Source organism: Fringilla coelebs (assembly GCF_963513975.1).
Source record: "Fringilla coelebs genome assembly, chromosome: 1".
Lineage (NCBI taxonomy): Eukaryota > Metazoa > Chordata > Aves > Passeriformes > Fringillidae > Fringilla > Fringilla coelebs.
In genome coordinates this window covers 34,391,771-34,416,315 of record NC_140028.1, presented here as the reverse complement: position 1 = coordinate 34,416,315, position 24,545 = coordinate 34,391,771, and the positions used below count along the sequence as shown (strand labels likewise).

Sequence of the window (24,545 nt, the reverse complement as noted above, 5' to 3'; positions counted from 1 at the left end):
AGTAAAGAATAACTGAGGGCAAAGCCAACATCATAAGGGCAACAGTATTGCCCATGATTTTGTTTTAAAAGACCCATCTCTATAGGTAGGTAAAAATCACTGCATAAAAGGCAGGACTAAAAATATGCAGACACGGAAATTCAGAACAAATATGCCAATACATAACATCCCACAAAACAGACTTCATGGAGAGTAATCATCTGCAGCAGTATCAACCCCAATGTTAAGCTGCACATGCTATATAGCCTGTTCCTCAAGTATATTTGAAAAAAGAAAAAAAAAAAAGGAAAATCATCTTACCTGCGCTGCTGTTGCCTAAAGTTCCTTGGCTTCCTATCATCCCTTCATTCCTGCCCATCAGTCCTGGCTGAGGTATCACTGAGTAGGGGCTACTCGTTCTTATGGGTGGGAAAGTTCCTGCACCTGTTGGGTTCTGCAGTGTTATGTCAAGTGGTAAATTCTGGTTTGGTAATAACCTGCCCAGTTGCCCTGCTCGTGGGTTATTAAAAGCTAGACAGGAGGAGCAAAGAAAAAAAGCAAAGTTAAAAGAATGGAAACTTCACTAGGTTAAAAAAAAAAAAAACAAACCCCAAAGAAAAGAACCTAGACACAATTAAAGGGCTCAGCTATTTAATGGTGTATAATTTACTCACTCCATATCTGTCTGAGAAACATCCCTTCTTGACATTTAAATATAAATTTCAAAATGGAACATTCTGACACTAAACACAAACCAGATATGACGTATATATATAAAAACTTTAAATTATGCAATTTAACTGACAGAAGAGCCACTACAGCAAAATATACCACTATGTGATGTGCATACTACTGTCAATTAATCTTATACCTAGTAGGACTGTAATTGCATGCAGATGCCATCCTGAGGCAGATTGTTAGGAATTATCTCAGTTTAGAGAGTTTTCCAGCACAAGCTGTGCCCCTGAAGAAGTTTTCAAAATTAAGGACAGACTGACTCTATATTGGATCCCACAGCTCCATTTCACCATGTACCTCTTGATATTTTGGCTTTTACATTTTTTGTCATTAATAAAAAGAAATATTTCTGTGATTCAGCAACAACAAAAAACCAGCCAAGAATCAGAGCTGTGCCACCATAATATTCTGGTAATAAAAGCACCATATCCTTGACGGGTACTGCCACCTTTATGTAACTAGTTTCTTCTGGGTTGTACTTTTAAAATCAGCCTCTGCAAATAAAACGGCACACTGCCTCAGCAAAGTGAGTTTCAGACTGTGACTGGCAAGCATCTGGCTCAGCTGGTCTTTGGGCAATGTTCCAATGCATGAAAGCATCCTCTGTGTGCTCAACTAGTTCTCAAACATGAATCAAACACTGACCCTGTAGCTTTGATTCCACTTCCAATCATACCCATGAAATACATGCAAGTAAATTAAACATTTTTGTGAAAATACTATTTGCAATACTTTCTGATAGATTCCCCTAGAAGAGGCACTTCTGCATTTTTGTGTTCATCACATTATTGAGAAGTTAAATTAATACTTTCTTATTTTAGATCAAAGTAGTGCTACTTTTGAATCTGAAAACTTAGATGATGTTTGGCAAGTTTGTTAAAATGCACAGAAATATCTCACAACAGAGGTCTCTGACTTTTATTTTGTGAAACCAGACTACAGGAACTCATCATATTTTTTTTTAATGTAAGTTCTCTGCCAGGTGTATTTGCTTATATGTGTGTACAGAAAATATATCACATCACCTACACTTAACTCCTATACATGAGATTTAAGTTTTGTCTTGTCTGCCTGTTCAGCTAAGCAAACAAAACTTATTTATGAAGCAAAAATTACTTTCTCAAGATTAGGGGTATCACAAAGTCTAAGGACTGAAGCAAAATTAAACTTCAGTGACAGTTTCAGAACAGTCTGCTCCAGAAGTTTGACACATCACATAGATAAATGAGTTATTTTATGTGCAGCTTTGCCAGCATCAACTAATATTACAAAAAGGAATTCTGGAAATGTGGCACAAAATAACATAGTTGATGAGCTGTGCTGGTGCTTAGATCACATCACCTCCTGCTAATTCTACTCTTTGTCAGGATGGGACTGAAGGAGGCTCCCTAGCCCCCATGTAACAGACTCTAGCAATTTGGCAGATCTAGCAGCCTTTCTATTTTTCAACAGGCAAAAATATTTGTCTGTTGAAAATAAATGTAATTCATTAAAACATGTAAAATTGAAGTTTGTTATTTCATCAGAAAAAACAACCATAAAAAACCCTAAATCTCTTCTGGAATTGTATAAGATTTGACATTAATTCTACATTGTTTTTTTTTGTGAGCATATGAGAGGCCCCTCACTTTTTCTGTATGCTCTTCTACTAAACACAAGGCCCAGGTTCCTAGGGGAATCAGGCACAACACAAGACTGAGCCGGGGGAAAATATTTTAGGGTTTTAATTTAGATGGGAAACAGGATGCTGCTTTTACAGAACTGCTGCTAACCACGAAGCCACTCTCATTTACAGTCAAACTGTTACTGTACTGCCAGCAGCTTTAAAAGCACATTTAAAGCTAGGCTACCCCTAGAAAGCCAAAAGGCTGGAAGGAACAAACAGACCTTACATCAGGAAGAATATGCTGAAGACTTCATGTGCACAGAGATTCCCTTCTGACTGTTGAGGTGCTGCTGTTAGTACTGCCATACTCACAAAAGCAAGTACATTAAACCCAAGCATCCTCCTCTGAGCAGCATGGATGACAAGTGAAAACTTTAGAAGCTGAAGTGGCCTTAATATGAATTTATGCACTAATATTCATTGATAGAATATTAGTATTTATGTAAACATTTCTAAGTAATTTGAGTGAATTTGAAAGTGGCTCAGTCTTAGTTTAATATTATCAGAATGGCTAAAATTATTATCTAAACCCTATGTTCTACAAACAAAAACCTAGAGCACATCTAAGGAATAAACAGATGCAGCCATCCTAGCCCACAAGAGCAAAAAATGAAGCAGTGTTTTTTCATGCTATTTTATTCACCATTAGCACTTGATAAGACTCCTGTCTTGCTTGCTTTCCAGTATATTATGATGGCAAACCAATGTTTCAATGCTGATTTGTAAGCCGATTAATAAGGTTAAGAAAAGCCGTCAGCTGGAAGTGACTCAACTAAAAGCCACAATCTCAAATTAAAGTTGGGCATTCTTAATCTTCTGTCCTTCTATTAATCTTGTGGTTTTAGAAGAAGACTCTCCTTCATGCTTAGAAAAGCTTCGCCGCAAGAGCTGCCAGGAAGGAACGGCCTGCATCTCAAAAAGATGCGCGCGCTCTCCGTGCCAAAGCCCTGCCAACAGCGGCGTCACCTGTCACCCCAGGAGGGGATGTTTGATTTGAGGGTACCCCTGAGAACGTCTCCGGGGACACAGCCATCCAGGCTGTGTGAGCTAGACACAGCTTCCATGCGCCTGGAGCTGGGACGACCGCAGATGGCGCTCTGTCCCCACACAAGGCCCGCCCAGGACGGGGAGCTGCCCCGCTCCTCCCCGGCTCACCCGGCCGGGGGGTTCCCGAGCCCGGTGCACGCGTGCGGAGAGCGGGGGGCACTCACTGCTCTGTGAAATCCTCATTGCTGGTTTCTGGGTAGCCACTGCCGCGCCGGGGCTGCTGTCACTGGTGAGCTGCATGAGGTCATTGATGATGGCTTGCTTGTCGACCGAGCCCGCTGGCACGCCTGGGCGGCTATCTGGGAAAAGCTGTGGTAACTGGCTGTTCTGCAGGTCATCCAGAATCTCTTCCAAGTTATCCAACTCGCTGCCTGGCTGCAACAAAGAACACACGAACCCCAGTACAGGTGTCTGTTCGCCTGCCGTGGGCCAAGCCAGGCAGCCCCAGCGTCACGCCCGCAGCGGCCTCGGATGTGTCTGGCAAGGGGCCTGACGTGGAGGAAGGTCACAAACCTGCTGGAAGGGGACCGGGCAGCTCCCCAGGGCCAGTCTGCCTTGCTTCTGGGGAGCCCAGAGTGGCACTGGCACCCTCAAAAGCCCCGCATGGGGACGTAGGATTCCATACCTTGGGCAAGAGGGGGACTCCTCCCTGCGCGCTCTGTGATCAGGGCTGAGAGCAGGGATAACAGGAGAGCCAGGAGTGCTAAAATGGGGGTTATGTTGGTATAACTGCTATTTCTTTCAACACAATTGTATTTCTAGTCTCTTTATGACTTGATTAAAAGCATACACTCAGAAAGCTACTTGATGGCTATACCAATTCCTCATATGCTTTTTCTTTGTTTTATTCAAAACCTGAACACTGTATAACTCTACATAGGTTAACTGGCAAATATATACATAGGATTGGGAATTTACTATACTCCCAACTTCCCACATCATTGAAAATAACTTCTCTAGAGTATGACAAGAGAAATCTACATATGAATTTAAATTCAGTAGAAAATTAATGAAATAAAGATGGGAGAAAAATTAACTTCACCTTACACTAACTAATTACTGACTTGCTGTTTTTCTTATATATAATGATTTTCACTGGTATTCTCTTTTGTCAGCTTCTCCATCTAAAACCTCTCATAATTAAAATTATTTTCTGACTGAAATGTGGAAATCATTGCAACTATATTCTCCAATCCTAAACTTGGGTAATAATTAAGAACACGGTGTCCGGTTTCAGTTTACTACCATCTTGAGCAGTAAATATATCACAACAGTATTTACACCAAATATCTACTCAAAATCAGTGTCTTCATTAGGAAATGTGCAATGACAGAGGAGAGGCAGAGTGAGCAGCCACCCATGAAGGATGGGAAACTGAGAAATAACACTACAAACATGCAGAACTGAAATACAATTCTTCCTGGGCCTTTTTTTTTTTTTTTTGTCCTTACCCATATCATGAACTTCTTACTGAGGGCAAACTCCACAGACCACAGGATACTGTAGAAATCCTGAGATGGCTTTAAAATACCTACTGAGCTTCTCACTGCATATTAGTCTGTACAGAACTCCTGTCACCACATCTAACCTGCTCCTGGGAAGTCCAGCTATTTTATTCAAAGGTAGCTAAAATGCCCCAAGGTTACACTGCTAAGTGCTTTTCTTGGGTGACTGACTGCAAATAATCATGGTGCTATTTTTTATTATTTCTACATCATGTCCTAGTCATATGAATTGTAGTATGTGGTGCAAAAGAGGAGGGAATTCACTCCATTAAAAGGCAGCACATGGGTGATCTGGAGGCTGGTGTTATTGGCAAAATGGTAGGAAATCAGAGAATCAGAGGACTGGAAGAAATTTAAAGCCTCCAGGCAAAATCAGTGTATGCCATTCCCTATGGAAGTTCATACAGCTGCTTGTTAAAGACATCCAGAGACAGAAAATGCACAGCTTCCCTGGAGAATTGGTTTCAGCACTCTGCCATCCTTGCTACTCCTGTATTTCTTTTATCAGTCTCATCGCAAAATCTCTCACACAGATATTTAGACCCTTCCTTCCAGCCATATTTTGAATCTGGAGAACATACTGTACTACCCCCTTTCTTTTTCTAACTTTTTCTGTATTTGAAAACATGTGCTCTTCCGTGTTTTTAGCTGAAATGAACAAACAATCTCAACTTGTGAATTTTCTTCAGCAAATAACCTGTTTTCAAGGCCTCTCATTACTCTTGTTGCTCTTATGGATTTCTTTCAGTTGATCCACACTTTTGCTGAAGCCATGTCCAGGACAGGACTTAAAATGAAGCCCTATAGCTGCTGGGAAAAGCAGAAAACTTCCTCTACACACAGTATGCTTTGATGGCATATTCCAGAAAAGCATGTGATTCTTTTAATTACATGACATTTACTGACTCTCATTCATCTTGTCATCACTAAGATCCCTAGAACAGCTCTGAAAAACTCCAATTTAGTCACTTCTCCCCTCATATTAAAAAAAAAAAATCTGAGACATTATTCTTGAGTAATGATAATAAATAGCATTTATTCACCCTGAATGTTCTAATATTTTGTCTCTGTATCTCTTGGTTGCAGCTGAATCTGAACTGTGTCCTCCAGGGTGTTCGCAGACATTCAAGTGCCACACTCAGCTTTACCAAGCTCTATTGTCACATCAGGTCATTTAGGTTAACTAAAACACTGAGCAGCTCCAGATGCTGCACAAGTCCTGCAGCATCTCCATTTTGACAGTGAATCCTTCAATAACCATTGTGTGTGGAGGGATTTCCAAACAGCTTCCGCACCACTCACAGCAGTTTCATCTTGACCATGCACCTCTACCCCGCCATAAGGAAAAGGGTCTTACTCAAATCTAAACACCCTGACATGCTATTCCTATTATGCTAACAATTCTGCTATCCTCTTGCTGAAGGAAAACAGGTTGGCTGGTCCAAGATTACCTGTTCTTGACAAATCCCTCTGATGACTCACTGCTTTCCAAGCAATTACAAGCAGCTGGGTGAACCCAGCATATCAGTAGAAAAGGCTGAGCCAGGAGGAATCAAAAGTGATTATATGAAGCCTAAATCACTGCAGGGACAGGTGATAAGCAGATTCAAAAAGGTGCTCCAAGAGACAGCCATGAGTGATGTTTATAGGAGCTGCAGTTTGAGCGATGGGAGATCTGCTACAAGAAGACCGCAAGAGCCAGGAGAAGAGACTGATATAGAGCATCATAAATTATAGAAGGATGATTCAGTACTCTTTGGGGGAATTAAGACATATGGCCTTCATTACATGGATCTGAGACAACAGCAAAGGGAAGTTTTATATGTTGCAGGGGGGGTTTTTTGGTTGGTTTTATGTGGGATTTTGTGTCATCTTTTCTTTTAGCATTCTGGCTACTGCAATTCTTTGTTCAAACACTAGATATATATATAAAAACAACCTCAAAACCAAACCTAAAAAAACACCAATGAAGAACATATTGATCCAAATGTGTCAGAAAACTGCACTCCCTAAGATGTTTCTAATTCCTCTCAGAAGTGGCAAAGAAAGGGCAAATACAACAGATGTATTACAACAACCCAAATACATAACCTTCTCCTTTTTTTTGCTTAATAATCAATATTAAATACCTAAACTTTATATTTTTATCAGTGCTCTCAACTGCTACAAAAGCTCCGAGAGATTTGGAATTAACAACAACCTATGATGTTAGCCTAAGTCTTTCCAGACTCACCCTCAAATGGCACCATATGTGCAGAAATCAGCATTAAAATATTTACTTGGTTAGATGGTTAGATTCATGGGATTTTTCTTTTATTTATATTCTATATTTATTTTGTTAATGGCCTAAATTGATTTTTATGTAAATAGAAGGCACGCCCTAAGTTCCCTGTGAAACAATTATTTGTCAGGAATTAAAAAAAAAAAAACCAAAAAACACCTGATAAAGTGCTAAGCATCACAAGAAAATTCTTGTGTGGGTATTTTCATTATGTCTAAGTAATGCAATTATGACAATCACTGTAGAACTTGGGCACTAAGTGCCAGAAAGTGTAAGACAAATAATTCTCAGGGATATTTTTGCATTTGAAAAAGTACTTATTTTATACTGTCATATACAGCAATACAGATTAAACTTAAGAGCTTACAGAAGCTGTACTGAAAGGCAGCTGCACCTCAACATGAAGTTTGGTTTACAAAAGTTGCTGTTTCAAAGCCTGGCTTCCATGGATTGTGAAGGACTGGATAAGATACTCAAGCCTCCGGAAATCTCCTTCCTGCCATGGGCATTGCCCATGGCTTGCACTGTGACCCTGCATTCTAAGGACTTCCAACAGGATGTCTTTTGGTGGGGACACAACTTGAAACTACACCTGATTTGCATAAATTTGAAGTTTAGTTCATCTTCTACCTCAGAAGTACGGGCAAAGCATTTGACCGTAAGAAGGAAATGAAACCAAATCCCTGCTCCAAACTGGCAATAAATCAAAGGATTATAAAAAGAAGGGAAAAAGAAATTAGAAGTGGAACCAATACAGTATTTTTCTCCCTGGTAACTGCAATAAACATAAAATTGGCTAGAAATCCTATTAAATTATCAAGCTATTCTATGACTAACATTTGAAAGCAGAACTCTAATTGAAAGACATTCAGAAAATGGAATCCCCATTCTAAGGTTTTGATAGAATTTCAAGAAGAAACAAATGTTCCTCATGAACTTAATGGATTCTGGACTATTAAACCAGAAATAGGTTTTATAAAGATGAATGGCATGTGTAGAGAAAATATGCTAGCACTGGGAAGATACTGGTTTCCACATAAAGCATGAATACAGCAGAATTGATAAAAGGATGTGAGGAACACTAGAGCAGTTTCTGAGTTTTAGGACAAAAATGTACATACTTGAGATGATTTCTGGACCAGCATTTGTGTAGACTGTTGCATTGCAAAGTCCCTGTTAAACAGCCTGTCTTTGTGGTCTACTGAACAAAAAAGAGGAGAGTACACCTGTGGAGATTAGGATTTTATTCCACACTCCCCCAGGTGATTTCTCAGAGAACAAGCTACTTTAGCAAGGTCATATCTAACATTGCTCATGATATTTCTCTAATGTTCCCCTGTACTTTCACTCTCCTCCCCCTCCAAGCTGTCAGCCAGTCCTGCCACATGGGAACACTCCTGATCACTAGAGGGGCTGCTCCTGGCAGTGGATAGTCAGGGAGAGCAGGAGAAGGCAGGTTTACTGCTGAGGGACACTCTCTCCCCTTTCTAACAGTGGTGAGCCATATGAGAACTTGTGGTGCTTGACAGCAACACCCTACTCAGGTTGGTGCTGGAGGAAAAACCCTACTGAGTGTCCCCAGCAGGTCCCTCTTCCATCCCCTCCCCTACAGCTGCTGTAACTGGAACAGCAGTCAGCCTAATAAAGCCTGATAACCATCATCCCACCAAGGAAGGGAAAAAGGTACGGCAGGGCTGGAAACATTCTCTGCCATTTGAGAAAGGCTTCCTGTCAGTTGCTGCTCTCTGCAGAGGAGTATGTTTAAACACACTACCTAGAAGAACTGCTATTTTTAGTACAGTGGTGCACTTCAAAGCATTTCCTGCTCAGAAAGTCACACCAAAAGTAAAAGGAGAAAATGCAATGGCTCTGTTGCCTCCCAACACACTGATCTCCCTTGTAGAGGCCATCCCACTGCTGCTCTGCTGCAGTTTCCAGAGAAACTGCACACTCCAGTGACTAATTACTTAAAAATACAACATTCCTCAGGGAGGAGAAGTTTTAAATAAACCTGCAAAATAGGTAACACAAGCACATGGCTAATTTTTACATATGGGAGGAAAAAGGAGGGGGAAGGATGCAGGAGGATGGAAGAATTTAGCTCAAGAATCTGTGTTCTAGTCTTGTACTAAATAGTTCCAGCTTTGATCTAAATTTAGGCAATGAGCACTTCCTGTGGGAGACCATCTTCCAAAGCTGAAGAGTTTTGATGCTAAATATTTTTAGTGATTTTATAATTGGGGTAAAGTGGTTATTTGTTTAAAGGCCTGGCCTTCAGACAGTTAAACACGTACATTATTCTATATTCCCCACCATTTCCTCTCCTACTCCATGCTGGACTTGTGTTTATTCAGCTCCAGGTTTCACTGCATTTTAAGTGGGTTTTAAAGTTCTGTTTACAACCAAGAGGAGCAACAAAAGCCCTTCTGTCATTATCCAGCAGTCTTCCATCACAGTGACAAGACTGGCTGCTCCATACCTTGGAGCTGAGGAAGCCCTTACCACTTTATCACGACTCCTGCACTGCTTTGTGGTTTTCTGAACAAACCCAACTCCCAGACCTTTCTGTACCTCCGGTTCTCTCTCTCCTGGGAGACAAACTCTGTCTTCAAACTTTAAGAAAAGGCAATACATCCCCAGCCCACACTCCAACCCCCTCAAATCCCTCCCCAGCCTCAGAAACATAAAACCTAAAAATAAAAAATGAATAGACCATTCACTTTACGAAGTTCATCATTCAGGAGACCTGATTTCCAACTGCTTGAGGTTAGCAGTGCTTGTAGACACTGAAGTCTCTTTCTTGAAAGCTGGTTTTATAGTTAGTCTCATGTTTACATTTAGGGTGAGACACAAGTTGCCCATGAAAAAAGTAAAGCAGCTAGTTTAAACTGTTCACCTGTGCTACCACTTGTCAATGGGAATACCAGTAAAGAACAGCTTACCTCATCTGATTTAGACACACATTAGGATAAGATTAAAAAAAAATATCCTGGAGTATTTTTCTGTGTTTCCAGCAACAATAAAAGGAGTTTGTAGGACTACCTTGGACTAGACAACAAAGTTCTAGAGGGAACAGAACCTGCTCTCTGAGAATTGGTTTGTAGGCTGAACTGTTTCTTGTGTACTCCATAAAGATCATGAAAGAGAAAATTTTAATTCTTTTAGAGATTTTATTCTAGGGGAACAAACCATCTAAAGGCCATGATTTTGATCTATGGATGAAGGGCATACATTTTTTTGTGATTACCAAATTTTACATTCTTGTTGAATACCTAATTTTGGACAATTGAAGATCTCTGCTTTCAATCTAGTACTGACTTCAATGTGTAGGATCTGAACTAGGAACTGAAATCTATCAGACATTTTAAAAATACACCATTCTTGCTAGTTTAGCTGTGAACTTCTTGATATCTGTATTTTTCTGGCCTAATGAAACATCAGTTCTCAAAGAGAATCTAAACCCTATCTCTACAGACACTAAAAAATACAGGCTTCTACTGAAAACTAAACTAACATCCAGGCTGGAGGATAAATCAAATTTCAGTGAGGAGAAATTAGTACAATTTAGCTTGCTTTCCCCTAAAGTGTGAGAAGTACTGAAAAACCACCATTGCTCCTACATAGTGGCAATAGTTGTCAAATTTTGTTGAAAAAAAAGCAGCAAAGTAACCTTAGGAGTTGCCTGGATAACTGAGATTTTAACAATGCTGCATCTACGCTGCAGTGGCACATTTGGCCTCTATGTTTTGTGGTTATAACCACTGTTGAAAGAACTGTCTACTAGTTATAGACTGCCAAAAGGGCAAATAAAAAAATTATAATCTAATGTTGTGTCTTGGGGCTAAGAAAATGTCATCTATCCCTCCTCAGCCTCACAATACAATATAGAAAATATAAACAAGAATGTCTTTATGCACACATAAGAAAAAGATACAATGGGTTAAAAAAATAAACAAGCTGGAACCTAGTCTACACATTAGAAAATAGACAAAATTTTTAAAATTAAGGATATGGCTGTGAATGAGACACATGAACATTTGCATTGTATATGATGTGATCATGATTTACAAACTAAGGCTTCACACACAGGGCTGCCTGGGGATTAATGACCAGCTGGGAGATTTGATAATGTAGGACAAATCTAAGGATCATTAACTCCAGCTAGTTATAACCTTCCCAGAAAATGCTTTATACTAAAATTGATATTGTAATTACCCATTTTATAAATAATATAAACAGTAACACTGAAGAAGCAGATTGCTTTCACTGTGCCCCTTTTTCTTACAAAGCTCTGAAAACTGGAGCACTCTGGGTGGACCTGCTGCTTTTGGAAAGTGAATTCTGTATGAAAGCCAGTGTGACATAACACTTCTTAGCATAGGTCCCAACAATACACCATTTATTATTGTGTTGGGCAGCAGAGCAACAAGTGATCTTGCACAGAAAGCTAAGAAATTCTGAATGCAAAATTCACTGCAGACAACCTTGCATGAGGAGACATGATCGCTGCACTGAATGATTAACCTTTCACAGAAACTTGAGGCTGAATGTAAAGAATTTTTAAGACAACAAGAAAACCCCATCAAATCCTCCAAACTGGCACAGAAGTCTATTTGCTTTGATTTTAATTTGCAGGTCAAGCATAACATGAAGACCAGTAATGCAAAGTTGTTATCAGTCCTTTCAAACAACTCCTGTTCTTGAGCATGAACCTGTTTTCCATGGGAGGAGTGTAGCTGCTATGCTGGGCTAGGTCAAGGACCCATTTAGCAAGCACAACAGCAGTTCAACCTCAGCCTGTGGGAAAAGCTGTCAATTAGGTAGCACTAAGCAAGAGTCACGAGTATTTTCTCTTTGCCTGACTACCATCTGGGACAGGCACCCTGCGTTATCCATCTCCTCCCAGGCAGAGCCTGTGCTTTTACACAGTGTGATCATCACCGACTGGGAAACTGAGTGAAGACTGGATTTCAAAAGACAGGTAACAGCTTCCTGATGTGCCAAGATGCTACTCTTAGTGGAAGTCAGATGGCAGGAATGCAGGCCTGGAACAAGTCATTCACACAGAATGCAAAAATGAGCTTACCTGTTCATTAGGCTCAAAGCTTATCTCTTCTTTTTCCGTCCTCATAGCTATTAACTTTGTGCTACCGGAAGGGTCTGTCTTACTGTCCAGCCGCTCCAGTTTTGGGGGTATGTCTGGTAAACCAATATCTTTAGTATCATCTTTATCTAGCAAGTAGCGAAGTAGTGCATTATTATTCTTCTTAGGACTCGCTGGCTCCTGTTTAACAGTCACCTCTGAACCAGGAGCTGTGCTACTGGACTCCTGGTTCAGTTCTTTGCCTGTGGCCTCTGCTGTGAGCTTGGCCAAATCTACAGGAGAACTACTGTCCTGCAATAGTCTGTGCAAAATTTTATGCTTCTCCTTGAGCGAGGTTCCGTGTGCTGAACCGGACCCAGGCAACCCTCCCGTGGAGTCCTTGCTAATGTCTCCCATGGTACTGGACAAAGGTGAAGGCTCCATCTGATCTGATTTGGTGGTCAGCAACTGTAAGAGCTTTGTCTGGCTTTTTCCATCATGCAGTTTATTCTGTCCATCAGGTCTCTCGCCACTGACAACCGGCGGCATGTTGCTATCGCTGTTGTCTTTCTGTTCTCCTGAATGGCAGCTGCTCTCTGCTTGTCCAGTTGTACCTTCTGATTGCTCCCCATATATTCCAAAGCAGTCTTTAGAGTCCAGGCTTCCCATCTTGCTTAGCTGGGGAGGATTCATATTCACAGGGGAATTTTGTAAATTTCCCATTTTTAGGTCAGGTGAAGCCAACGACGATCCTAGAGAAACGCCGTGGCCCTCGCTGAGGGCCTGAAGTGCGTTCAGGGAACTGTTGGTGTAGTTATGGCTATTTCCTGTGCTGCTGCAGACTCCCACAGGTGAATGTAAGCTTCCTGCAGGGGAGAACTGACTGGGTGGGATCCGAGGACTTCCTGCCACTCCAGGGCTCACGCGATGCCTTGGGGAAAGCATAGAGTTTGGCTGCCCTGGGTTCATGCCGGGGCTGCTTTGAGAGGGGCTATTCATTTTTAGTGCATAGTTACTACCCTGAGGAGTGGATGCTTGTATGCTTGACACATGGTTCATTCCCCCTGAACCACCAAACCTGCCTGCTGGCATGCCCACTTGCTCCTTTGGGCCATTTATGGCAAAATTTATATTGCTACTGATGGTCATATCCTGACCTGGGTTCCCACTGCACATGGCCTGATGGGCAGGGCTGCTGGAACTAATTGGGTTCAATATCTTCCCCATTCCTTGTCCAGTCAAATCCTGATTCATTCCACAGACATTCTGCTCTCTATGTGGCAAGAGGAAGAAAAACAGCCTGTTAGCTAAATGACAGTGGCCAACTTGCAATTACATTACGGAAAAAGAAGCAAAACCCCAAACCTCGCTTTAAAATAACACAAAACCCCTACAATCAAAAACAAATCAACAATTTGACAAAAGTGATATGCAACTCTCAACATGGCTGAACATTAACAGTATGGTTTTTCAGTACCTCATTAGAAAACAATGAAAGAGAGGAAAAACAACATTAAACCTCATTTAAATGACAGTCATTAGAAATGCTGATAGGTTACAATTTCACACTCCCTTTAATGTATGTCTCTTCTACAATTTGGCAAGAGCTAACTTCTAGAACTGAAAGAAATCTCATCTGAAACATATGACCCAACAAATACATGTTTTACAAGACAGCTGCGGACAGCTGTTTGCTGGAGTTTTGAATTTCTCTAAGTTAGCCCCACCACAAGGCTGGAGTGGGCTATTTGCCCACCAAGTTCATAGTGAAAAGAAAGTTGAAAAAGTCACATTTTTACACTGCCAGAATATTTCAATACTGCTCCAAAACAGCCCGTGAGCCAAGGGAACTACTGGATACTTGTTCAGAATGAGAACAGTCTGTCAGCAATCCAGTCCTGCACGGGCATTTAGGAAAAGGAGAGAAGAAAAACAACAAACCACACACACAGAAGCTGAAACTGGTATTTTAGAGATGTAAGCCTCAAGACAGAAGAAAGAGAAGACACACACACACACACACAGAGAAAAAGCTCTTGTGAGAGCACCTGAAGGTCACTTTCCTTTTCCTCAGTAGATTTTAATTAGTTTATGGGAGGATGTAATACACTTTTTACTCTGTGCTAAAACTTAAATTAGGAAAATCAGATATATTCCCAAATGTTAAAAGCTACAAAAGAGACAGAGTCAAGTAGGTTAGGAAGAAAAAAAATGAGATTCTGACAAAAAAAATCAAATCAACTCTGGACTTCCAAAACCAAATACAAATGGAAGATTCCTAACATGCATTCTCCATGAGACAAAAACCATTCCTATTTGCTCAGTATAAGTACGTGCAGATAAACCTTCAGTTTTGCTAAAGTGTGAGTAGCGAAATAATTGAAAAATACAGAGTAGTGAATCTTCTTATTCTGTATTGGTTACCTTAGGTATAAAGGCAAAGGTGAAAAACATTGACTATATAAAAGGTGTATTTTTAAAACCTTATTACAAATACAGTAGTAAAAGTACTCTGCTAAAAAAAGTGCAAGAAAATTTATGAGTACCATTTAAAAATTATTAGTGCTTGCTTTTTAAAATTTAAGATTTGGCACTTAATAAAATATTAGGTCTGTTCAGCAATCCAAAGAAAACAAATTGCAGACAGCTTTTAGTTAGATCAATCTACAATTTCTATAAAATGGTTTCAGTTATAATTATGTTTAGCACTGTTTTCTTCCTCTCAAAAAAAAATGATACAGAGGATTGGGAATAAAGCCTGAAACAAAATCTGATACAAATACACCAGGACATGCAATGACTTAATAAAAATTGTATGTTAAAGTTCTGATGTCAGTGATTACTCAATCCTGATTTTAGCATATTATTGTCTCTACTTTTTGAAAAAAAGCCCAAACTAACAGTAGTGACACTTCGTAGGATTGGACACAGGAGAGCCACTAAGCCAAACACCAGAAAAGACAAGGCACGGAGGGAATCAAAGAATTAAGTAACACTTTGTCTAAAGTGCAGTCCTAGTAATCATAACATGTTTTTTAAAGAAGAACCAGAACCAGTAACAGAATGTGAACTACAAGAATTCTAAGTTTTCTAGATTTAACTACTGTTGGAAAGTTTCTTGTATCTACTATGCAAAATATGGGAAATTAAAATACTGAAAATAAGAATGTGGCATTGAAAATCCAGCATGCCATTTTAAAATTCTGAAACAATCTTACAGTCCTTCCCTGCTGCAATCATTGATTTCAAAATCTTTGTTTCCATGATATCAGTTCTGGTCAACAGAAATCTATCAGCCTTAAACAATCTATTTGCTTTGGCAACCCTGCGCTTTGCATGACTCTTAGCAGAGCGTGGACGCAAGGAAGTGGCCGGGATTACCTGTGAAGCATATGCAGGGAGATGACAAGCTGAGGCTCGCTGGTCGTCTGAGAACGGATGAGCTTGCTCTTCGTTTGGGCAGAGACGATGGTGCCGTCCGACAGGGAGAAGCGATACACGGGGCTGAAGGCCAGCCCCTGCCTCAGCACTGCAGGCAAGCACAACAACACAGGTAAACTGATGGCAAACTGCAGGGCACGCAGCTCGGCTGCTCAACATCTGATGCTTACCACTAATACCGCAGATGTGGCGCTAATTAAGCAAAACAAATGAAAAGAACATTTTGAAAAGAAATAGATGCAATGCGTACAAAAAAAAGGATCCCGCACGCTGTAGGGTGATCAAATGAAAATCTGTAAGGAGTGACAGCAATAACAGGAAGATACTATCAAGTAGAATGCATTCCAGGAGCAGACAGGAAGCTCTTGATGTCCATTTCACTTTTCATCAAATACGTGTCTAATTCCTTTTGTTCCTCTAACACTTTCTCATTGTACCATTGCATCCCGATGATTTGATATAAATGTCCTTAGTTTTTGGATCATCTGTTTCCATCAGCCTGTATATTCTCCTCCTCATTGCCCGCCTAAATTGTCTTGCAACAGTTACTCTCACTACTCCTTTAATTTAAAAAAATGCATAAACTCTTACCTAAGAACAATTAGAAAAGAGAACTGGAAAGAGAAATTATTACTTTTAAAAGAACAAATACAAAATATATATAGCTAAAAAATTACAAATAAAATTACCTAAATCAAAACTGGGGCTCTGCGACCCTTTCTCAGTGTTGATTGCATTTCAGGTCTGGGGTTTACTTCCCTGTACACATTCTACAGCCCTTTAAGTATTTAATGTAAATCTGAACTTCAACATATTCATTTTTTTAACTTCCATACACCCCTGTGACACGTTTTTAATGAAATATTAAAACATGTTATGGAAAAGCAAATCTTCCAAACATTTATTCTACTGTTCACTCTCTGCCATCAATGAAACAAGCATGGTCACTTAAAATTTCTAGTCCAAAAGCAATCACATTAGGATTGCAGACATGAAAGAAGTAAAATACTTCAAAAATTTTCATATAATCATTTAGGGAAAAAATAGGAATTAAGCACTACAAATACATCTAATTTCTTATTTTTTCATACATTGATATTTTCTGTGGGGTTCTGTCTCTCTCTTTTTTATTTTATTTTTTTTAATTAATAGTATCATGTGATCTTCATTTCATTGCTAGTCTTTTAATATTTCCTGTTGCAATGAAATGACGTGGTTTTCCAAGTGTGGCCTTTATTTTTCTGGTCTACAGAGCTAGCACATTTTCAGCCTTGCAAGACTGGTTACGATTGCTTTCCTTCCCTGTCCCCCACTGTTATATATTGTTCTGCAAGGTTGCAAAGTATTATCTAGGCAGTGAGAAAACAGGAAGCACAATTTAAACAACCAGAAGGGGTTTTTCAGAGTAAAAATGTAACGAAAAACAAAAACCTACAACAGTGAAACAATACAAAACAAAATTTCACTGTTAGGTATGTCATTGTTTCAGTTTAACCTTTGGGCACCAGAAGGTCCAAAGCTCTTAACTTTAGCATATACCACATCAGGAAATTCCAGTACTCAATGCCAACAGGATACAAGTGAAATCTCTACTTAAATCATTTTCCAAACTAATTCTTTAAGCAAACAAGAATGTTTCCATATTCCTCTTGAGGAAATGCTATTTTTCTGACTGTGGCCAACAAAAACTTACCATATATTCTGCATTTTACACTGAGAGATAATTTTAAAGCATGTTTTTTATTGTTTATCAAGCTAATGCTGCATTTTTTTCACACTGGAATGCTGGATTACATGTAGGAGATCATTACTTTCTTTGCTTCCATTCTCAAACCACAATGACTTGAAAACTGCAAGCACAAAGATGCCCCAGCCCAAGATACGACTTGTTTTTCTTCTCCATACTGCAGGGCAGGGGAGTAAAGTATTTCAGCCATTATTCCTCTTCAGTGCTGCATCATTTGTAGGAAAGTAATTCCAGAGGTTTTCCCTCCTCTTACCACTCGGTCTTTTCACTTTGACAAGAAGAAAAGACCCCTCTCATTTAGATTAATTCTACAATTTACATGATGATCCTAAGCCACAACTGCAAAATGATACCGCATAAACTCCAAAACACTTATATTTTCACCACTTCATAGAAAGCTTAAGAAATGACTCATTCAACCTTTGAACTCAGAGTAGTAGTTGCTAATTTGGTCAGGAATAACTTCAAGAAGACTGAAATAAAGTGCTGGGATAACATAACACATACCCCAAAATCATCTCTGGCACAAATGGGTCTTTACCTTCAACTCCTCTCTAAACCCCTGGTGTAGTTTTAATTGCATACTGCCTTCTTCAGTTCTGTCTGAAATCACAGCACAAGGCTCTGAACTTTTAGCACTTCTACTGTATATACCCCAAAACCTGTTATCTAAAATAACACAGCATTTCTGTGACCCCACATTTCTAAAACACCACCTGAGGAGTTCAGGAAAGTAGAACATATTAAAGAACATTTAACTAATGCCTCATGACTAAAGCTCTTTTTTTTTTGGTGTGTATTTGGTGGAATAATTTGATATTCCAGTTACAATTTAGTATCCAAGATGACATGTCTGTTGCTTAATGACCACGGTAACTATTTGTTACAAGCCAGCTGCAAACCCTGCTCTTTAAACATGAACCCAAAGAATGGTGCTTCTGTACTGGAAACGTTCCAGCTATTCCCAATTGGTTTTGAAATTACTTTCCCATGGACTAGATAGGGTTATTTGCTTTTATTAATTTGGGTCTGTGTTACTAGAATTAGAAGTAAAAGGGTTTTATGAAAAATCTCCACCCAGTCGCTACCACAGAAACCTCAAGGGGACCATTCCAAAGCGCAGTACTTTCCTGTTTCTTACCTGCCATAATCTTGACTGAGCAGATGTGCTTGTGGTATATCCTATAACACTTATCAGCTAGATGAAGTGCAACAGTGTAGGTTTCCAAACAGTATGAGAGGTGCAGCTTTGGGATTTATACTCAATGTTTCTCACAGGAAATGTGACAGTAAAAATCCATTTTTGTGAAGAAAGGGAATACAGGCAATGAACTGCAATGTGTGAGTTGAGGTTTTGAAGAAATAATGGTCAGTGAACATTTTGATGGACAACATGCAAGGGGGTCTTTCCTTCCAAAACAATTTTGACATGTTGAAGATTTAAAACACACTCCAGGATGGCACAGTTGTAACAAGAAGGCTAAAACAACCAGTGAGAAAGCTGAAGACCTCCCTGGAGAGCCATCAGTGTGCTAAATAAAACAGCTTAAGAAAGGGACTGTCAGTATCTGGTGATTGTTCCCTGAAAGCATAACAAAGAGAGCACAACCAAGAGATACAAATAGCAAACAGGTTAAATATAAAAAGCACTAAAAGTATGAAACCTAACCTTCCTGGTGATGCCTCTTGGCAAAAGATATTTCACCCTCGTGCTGCGAATGGAACCTCTGAATGCATCTTCTCACCAAATCCTCCCAGCCAGGTTTCATAGCTGCTCGCATGGTGCTTGTGTCCAATGAAGTTATTTTGCCTGATATTAGATACATTAGAAAGTATTTGTTATAGCAATTTCTCCAGTGAGGAAAAGGAAATGACATTAAAAACTTCTACTCTTATTTCACAATACCTTGAAGATCCTGGCGTGTAGTAAAGCTCTCTGATGAAGGAAGAAGTGGTCTTTCCTTCATTGGAGCTCTTCTTGCAACACAAATCAAGCAAGACTGCAAATCTTAGAGAAAAATATGTTACTTCATTTTATTTTTATGGAAAGGGAAGACTTTTGCTTACACCAAGAGTTCAGAAATACTTTTTAAAAGTTCCTTAAATCTATTTGGACCAAAATATAGATTTTGTACCAATAAACGCATAGACAAAACTCAGTGGGTTTGATTCTGTATTAATTCCTAAACCATTAAATAGAACAGGAAAGGTGGGTTGTTTTCTTTCAGAAGAAAAATTAACAAGGACTCTACCACAATCCATAAGTATTGGCATATGTTTAAAATCTACCTGTAGTAGCTCAACCACTCAGGAAGTAAGTAATAAAAGAGAATATATTGCACTCACAAAGAGCACATTTCTTCAACACTCACCACTTCATACTTTTTAAGCCAAATTCCTTAAACTTGCCTCAAATGCTTGTTATTCCTGAGAACTCACCTTCACAATAACCATTTTTACTTACCTGAATATTTAGAAAACAATCTGAGGAAATTTACCTGCTGAAGTAGTAAATGGTAAAGGAAATGGTGAACCACAATTGTCTTCAAATTCTAAGAATTTGAAAAATTGCCCTTTGAAACCTTCTTCCTAGTCAGCTACATTTTTCTTACAATTTCAGCAATATAAAACTAGGGTATCTCCCCTTGAGGTAAACAGAATTTCTCTCAGTTCTCTCAGCTGGTTTAATGAATAGGTGCATGCAAGTGTATATCCTCATAGCCAAGACAAAAGTGCATTACTACAGCTAATTAAAAAAAACAAACCCTAACCTAAGAATTTTTCCAATTTTCAGAACTTAGGGGTCACATTATCAACTTCTCTGAAAGTGCATTAACACAAACTGGAAATGGTAATTACCTTCACCATCCTCCTTGAAGGAATTTGGTTGAGAAACAGCAAAGCACTGCATAGTTTCATATTTCTGATGTGCTTCCTGGTTATCGTGGCCTTCTTCAGAATCAGCCAGAGGTTTGACCAGCATCCGACAATTGAAGGTATGGCTGTTACGCCTAGGAGTGTCACCAGACCAAGATCCCCCATTCACTGAGCAAAAGCAAGATCAGATAGTGAGATAAATCTGGTACCAGGCATTTCTGCTGCTTACCCACAGGGAATTAATCAATGTGTTTTACAAACTGGTTGGGAAATAAGCTCATTTAACAACAACATTTTAATTTTAATATTAAAGCCCAAACCAGCACATAACTAGGTCATTTATAAAATTACCAGATTTTAAGAGCTCTGCTAATTTGTTCAGCTATTGTGTTTTTACAAGTGACTAAAAATGACATAGTAGAAAGGAGAATGAAAGTCTAAATATTGGTGCATGTAAAAGTTGTACAGCACAGCAAAAGCCTACTGGGTAGATCAAGTTGATTTATGAGACTGAAAAAATTAGACAGTATGTAGATCTTTCCAGTAAACTTAAAAGGTACTACTAAAAGACATGGCTGCATTGCATAAAAATCTCTGTCCAGATTAGAAGGGAAAAAAATGAAACTAATATGCCCTTATAAAAACAGGAAGCAATACAATAGGGAATATATTGAAACATACAGTCACAGCTACAATGGGAAAACTGAAGGGTTGAAATGACCTGGGTGGGGCTGTGGATAAAACTAAAGCCTAACACAGTGCTTAAGACAAATAAAAAAAGAAACAAAATCCTGAGATGCACAAATATAGGTACTGGACATCAGTCAGAGCGAATCACTGTTACACCACATTAGGAAATGGCAGGGTCATATTTAAAATACTCTTTGCTTGCCCTCTTCAGTTATAAAATGCAATAAATGCAGTAATATATTGACTTTCGCCATTTACATTTCTGCTTCTTCAGAGTATATAAGTACAGTAATAAAATGCTAAAGTGAATTTAGCAATACTTTTTAAACTGCTGTGAGTAAATGAGGAACCCAGTATTGACTTTCTCTTTCTTTTCATCTCCTCCAACACTCAATGGCATTAAAACTAATATTAATATGAATCAAAAAATGGCTGCAACTAACAGTTGCAAAAAACAGTTTTTGAAAGTTAAGAGTAAGTATTGCTGAGAACAACACCATTGAAATAAAAAAAATCTAACATAAGGAGGTTTCTGATTTTTCTTTTATATTTCTCCTTTCCTGGGCCATTTTTGGAACAAGCAGCCTAGACAGAGATCTAACAGAGAGTTCACATAGCTAATGCTGTCTTTTAGTGATTCACTCTGGAGATCCATTAAAAAATATCAGCTAACATGAATTACTAAGAGCAATTTTAACAAAGAAGAATTTGAAAAGAGTGGAGGATGCTTTTGAGAATAATATTAATCATTCATAGACTATATATACATTAAAAATAAATAATATATATGATGAAACTGTAAGTAGTGTCAGAACATTAACTTAAGTTATTGAAATGCTGACTTACAAAACCAAAGTTACTTAAGTAATGGTACAATATCAGGAAAAGTTATATACCTAAAGATTTTGGCAGCAGGATTTTGACAAATTCATTGTGGTCCCCTACATGCAGGATGCTGTATATGCTTGTGTTCATCAGCTCTTCTTGGTTGTACCTCAGGTACTGTGTCACATTCTCAGAAACAAACACAACATTACCCTCTGGGTTCACTACAAAGAAGAACCCATCTAGGGCCTAAAGGGGGAAAAACAGAAAACCAGAGAGATAGAGAAAAACACAATAGCAAACAATCAGATTAACAAAATACACAGAAAATAAATACTCCATTCAGAAGACATAACTAAACTCTTCCTCATCCATCCCAGTTCTTAGATTACTGTCTGTAAGAGCAAAGGACACATTTCAGATTGAGCATCTGATCTTACTTATATGACAGCAGTGTAAAAGCACAGAAAGGTACACACCTTGCAAAATAATGAAACCCACAATCTCCAAGCATGACTGCAGATGGCAGAAATATATCATCCCTCTAATTTTATGTCATATGAGCAGATAAAGGGGGATACAGTTAAACTTAAAAGCACCAAAGCTTTTTGTCTAAGCATTCAATTAACAATCTACACAGACTTCTGCAGCTTTGCCTGATTTATTCACCTCTCTAAGGATTGGCAGGAAATCACTAGAAGAGTTGTTAGTTATTGTATCTCCAGGGACAGAAATAAATTAGAAAAACAGGCCACCCACAATTCATTGTGGGTCAAAACCAAGTGGATCCATACTAAATCTGAACCCAGCTCACTGCAAAACAGTCTGAACAAGGAGGAGCTGCCACAGCAAACACAAGGCATTTTTATCTGACCCAACTTGTACACTGTACAACTCATGTGTTGGTCTTAGCAGGCAGTTCTGTCCACTGGTTACAGAGAGATGTTTAAAATATTGCACACTACTGAGCAGTTAGCAAATCCAGACAATAAAAGAGAAGGCTAAGGATGGATTTTATTTCTGCCTTCAAGCACCTAGCAGAAGGCTAAAGAGAAGACAGAGCCAGGCTCTAGGCTAGAGGTTCACAAGGAAAGGATGAGATGCAAGAGACACAGGTTGCAAGTCAGGAAATGTCATGGAGATAAAAGAAAAAAAAAATACACCATGAAGGTGGTCAGATATAGGAAGAGACTTCAAAACCACCTTCCAGGGATAATCAAATCTTGGCTGGACTCAGATCTGGGCCACCTGCTCTACTCAGACCAGGCTGCAGTGGGACGTAGGCATACCCAAGCTCCAGAGGGTCTTCCCAAACTGAGTTAGATAATTTAAATACTGATTCTGCTCCAGGGGTGGGTCAGTGAAAGCACAATGCAAGTGGAGCAGCTGAGCCAATGGCTGACAAACGCTTTCTTTGCTCTGTTTTAAAATTAAAACATAATAAAACCCACAAATCAATGTGTAAGTGTGTACTTTCCCTGACTGCCTCTAAATTAAGATAAACCAGGTCTTTTTTTCCTCCTGTTGGTACAAATTCTAATCTCTGACATTGTTTTTTATCATTGCTTTCTTTTTGTTCCTGATAATTTTTGGTTCCTACTGTTGATTCACTTTCTTTGTGAGCTCCATCCTTTATATGCACTTTCTTAAGATTCATTACATTTTCCTGCTGAGTAGTATTTATTTTAACTAATAAAGATTTACAAATTAGTTAATAAATTGAGGGTCTAGTGTAATTTTCAGCATAATAATTTCTAGTATAATAATCAGCATCTCTGCTATGGATTAGTGTCTTAGGCTGCATTTCACCACCATTTAAAGCCAGTGTAAGCATGGCCTGTTTGATTTAGTGTTTCCTACACCACAACAGCAACCTGTACTGTGTGAGGCTATGAAGAGTTGGACCAGAGAGCTGAGTTGGCTGAAAACTAATTAAAGAAAAAAAAGATGCTAGCCACATCAGTCCCCAGCTGGCCAACCATAGAAGCCATGGTATTTAGAGCTGGAAGAAGGGTGTGGGTTTGGCTGAACCATCCTGCTTGGCAGCTGTCCACACATTAATTCACAGGGGCTGCAAAACCAAAGCCATCACAGATGTTTACTGGAGTCCTAAGAAGAAAATTTTCAAAGGTGGAGATGGCAAGCAAGAGATTATGAGAGTTACTGGCATCTCACAATAATCTTCAGTTTTCCCTACTGTTTCCTAGAGGTGCAACTTGTTTGGCAAAGAAGTGCTCTCTGTGCTGTTCCCTCACAGCTGTTTCTTGAGTTGATCACAGACTTGGCCATCTGGGCTTAGAGCAACAAAGGCCCTTATATTTCAGTATCTCATTTCTTTCCATTCTCTTAAGAAAATAATCTTGCAGGTAAGCAGCAGCAAGCTTTTGAAGAAGTTAGTGCATCAAGACACTTGAATATTTTAGAAGCCTCCACTTTTGCAGCAATTTCTTATTTCTGTTCCCAGATGTGAGCCCCCACAATCAAAAACTTTTCTCTTAAGAGCTATTGGGAAAATGGGTGAAGAAATAATGGACAGTATGATGGAAGAAAAATCAAGAAAACAGATATTTTAGATTATATATTGGAACAGAAAATATATTTGTGTTCTTTGAGATGTTGTCATCTCTCTCTTGACTATTTTTCCACACTTTCTTCCTATCTACTTT

The 24,545-nt window shown here is 39.1% G+C and overlaps 1 protein-coding gene across 1 annotated transcript in view; it reads right to left on the bottom strand.

The window, feature by feature from the left end:
- Window positions 1-24,545, bottom strand: part of NCOA2 (nuclear receptor coactivator 2) — a 187,838-nt gene that overhangs the window by 25,237 nt on the left and 138,056 nt on the right. Inside the window, exons 7-14 of the mRNA XM_084207355.1 lie at window positions 21,951-22,128; window positions 20,347-20,532; window positions 19,394-19,495; window positions 19,157-19,297; window positions 15,681-15,828; window positions 12,303-13,572; window positions 3,595-3,805; window positions 301-510 (exon numbers count right to left, since the gene is read on the bottom strand). Of these exons, the coding sequence (XP_084063481.1) occupies window positions 301-510; window positions 3,595-3,805; window positions 12,303-13,572; window positions 15,681-15,828; window positions 19,157-19,297; window positions 19,394-19,495; window positions 20,347-20,532; window positions 21,951-22,128 (2,446 nt within the window). The remainder of the gene's footprint in view (window positions 1-300; window positions 511-3,594; window positions 3,806-12,302; window positions 13,573-15,680; window positions 15,829-19,156; window positions 19,298-19,393; window positions 19,496-20,346; window positions 20,533-21,950; window positions 22,129-24,545) is intronic.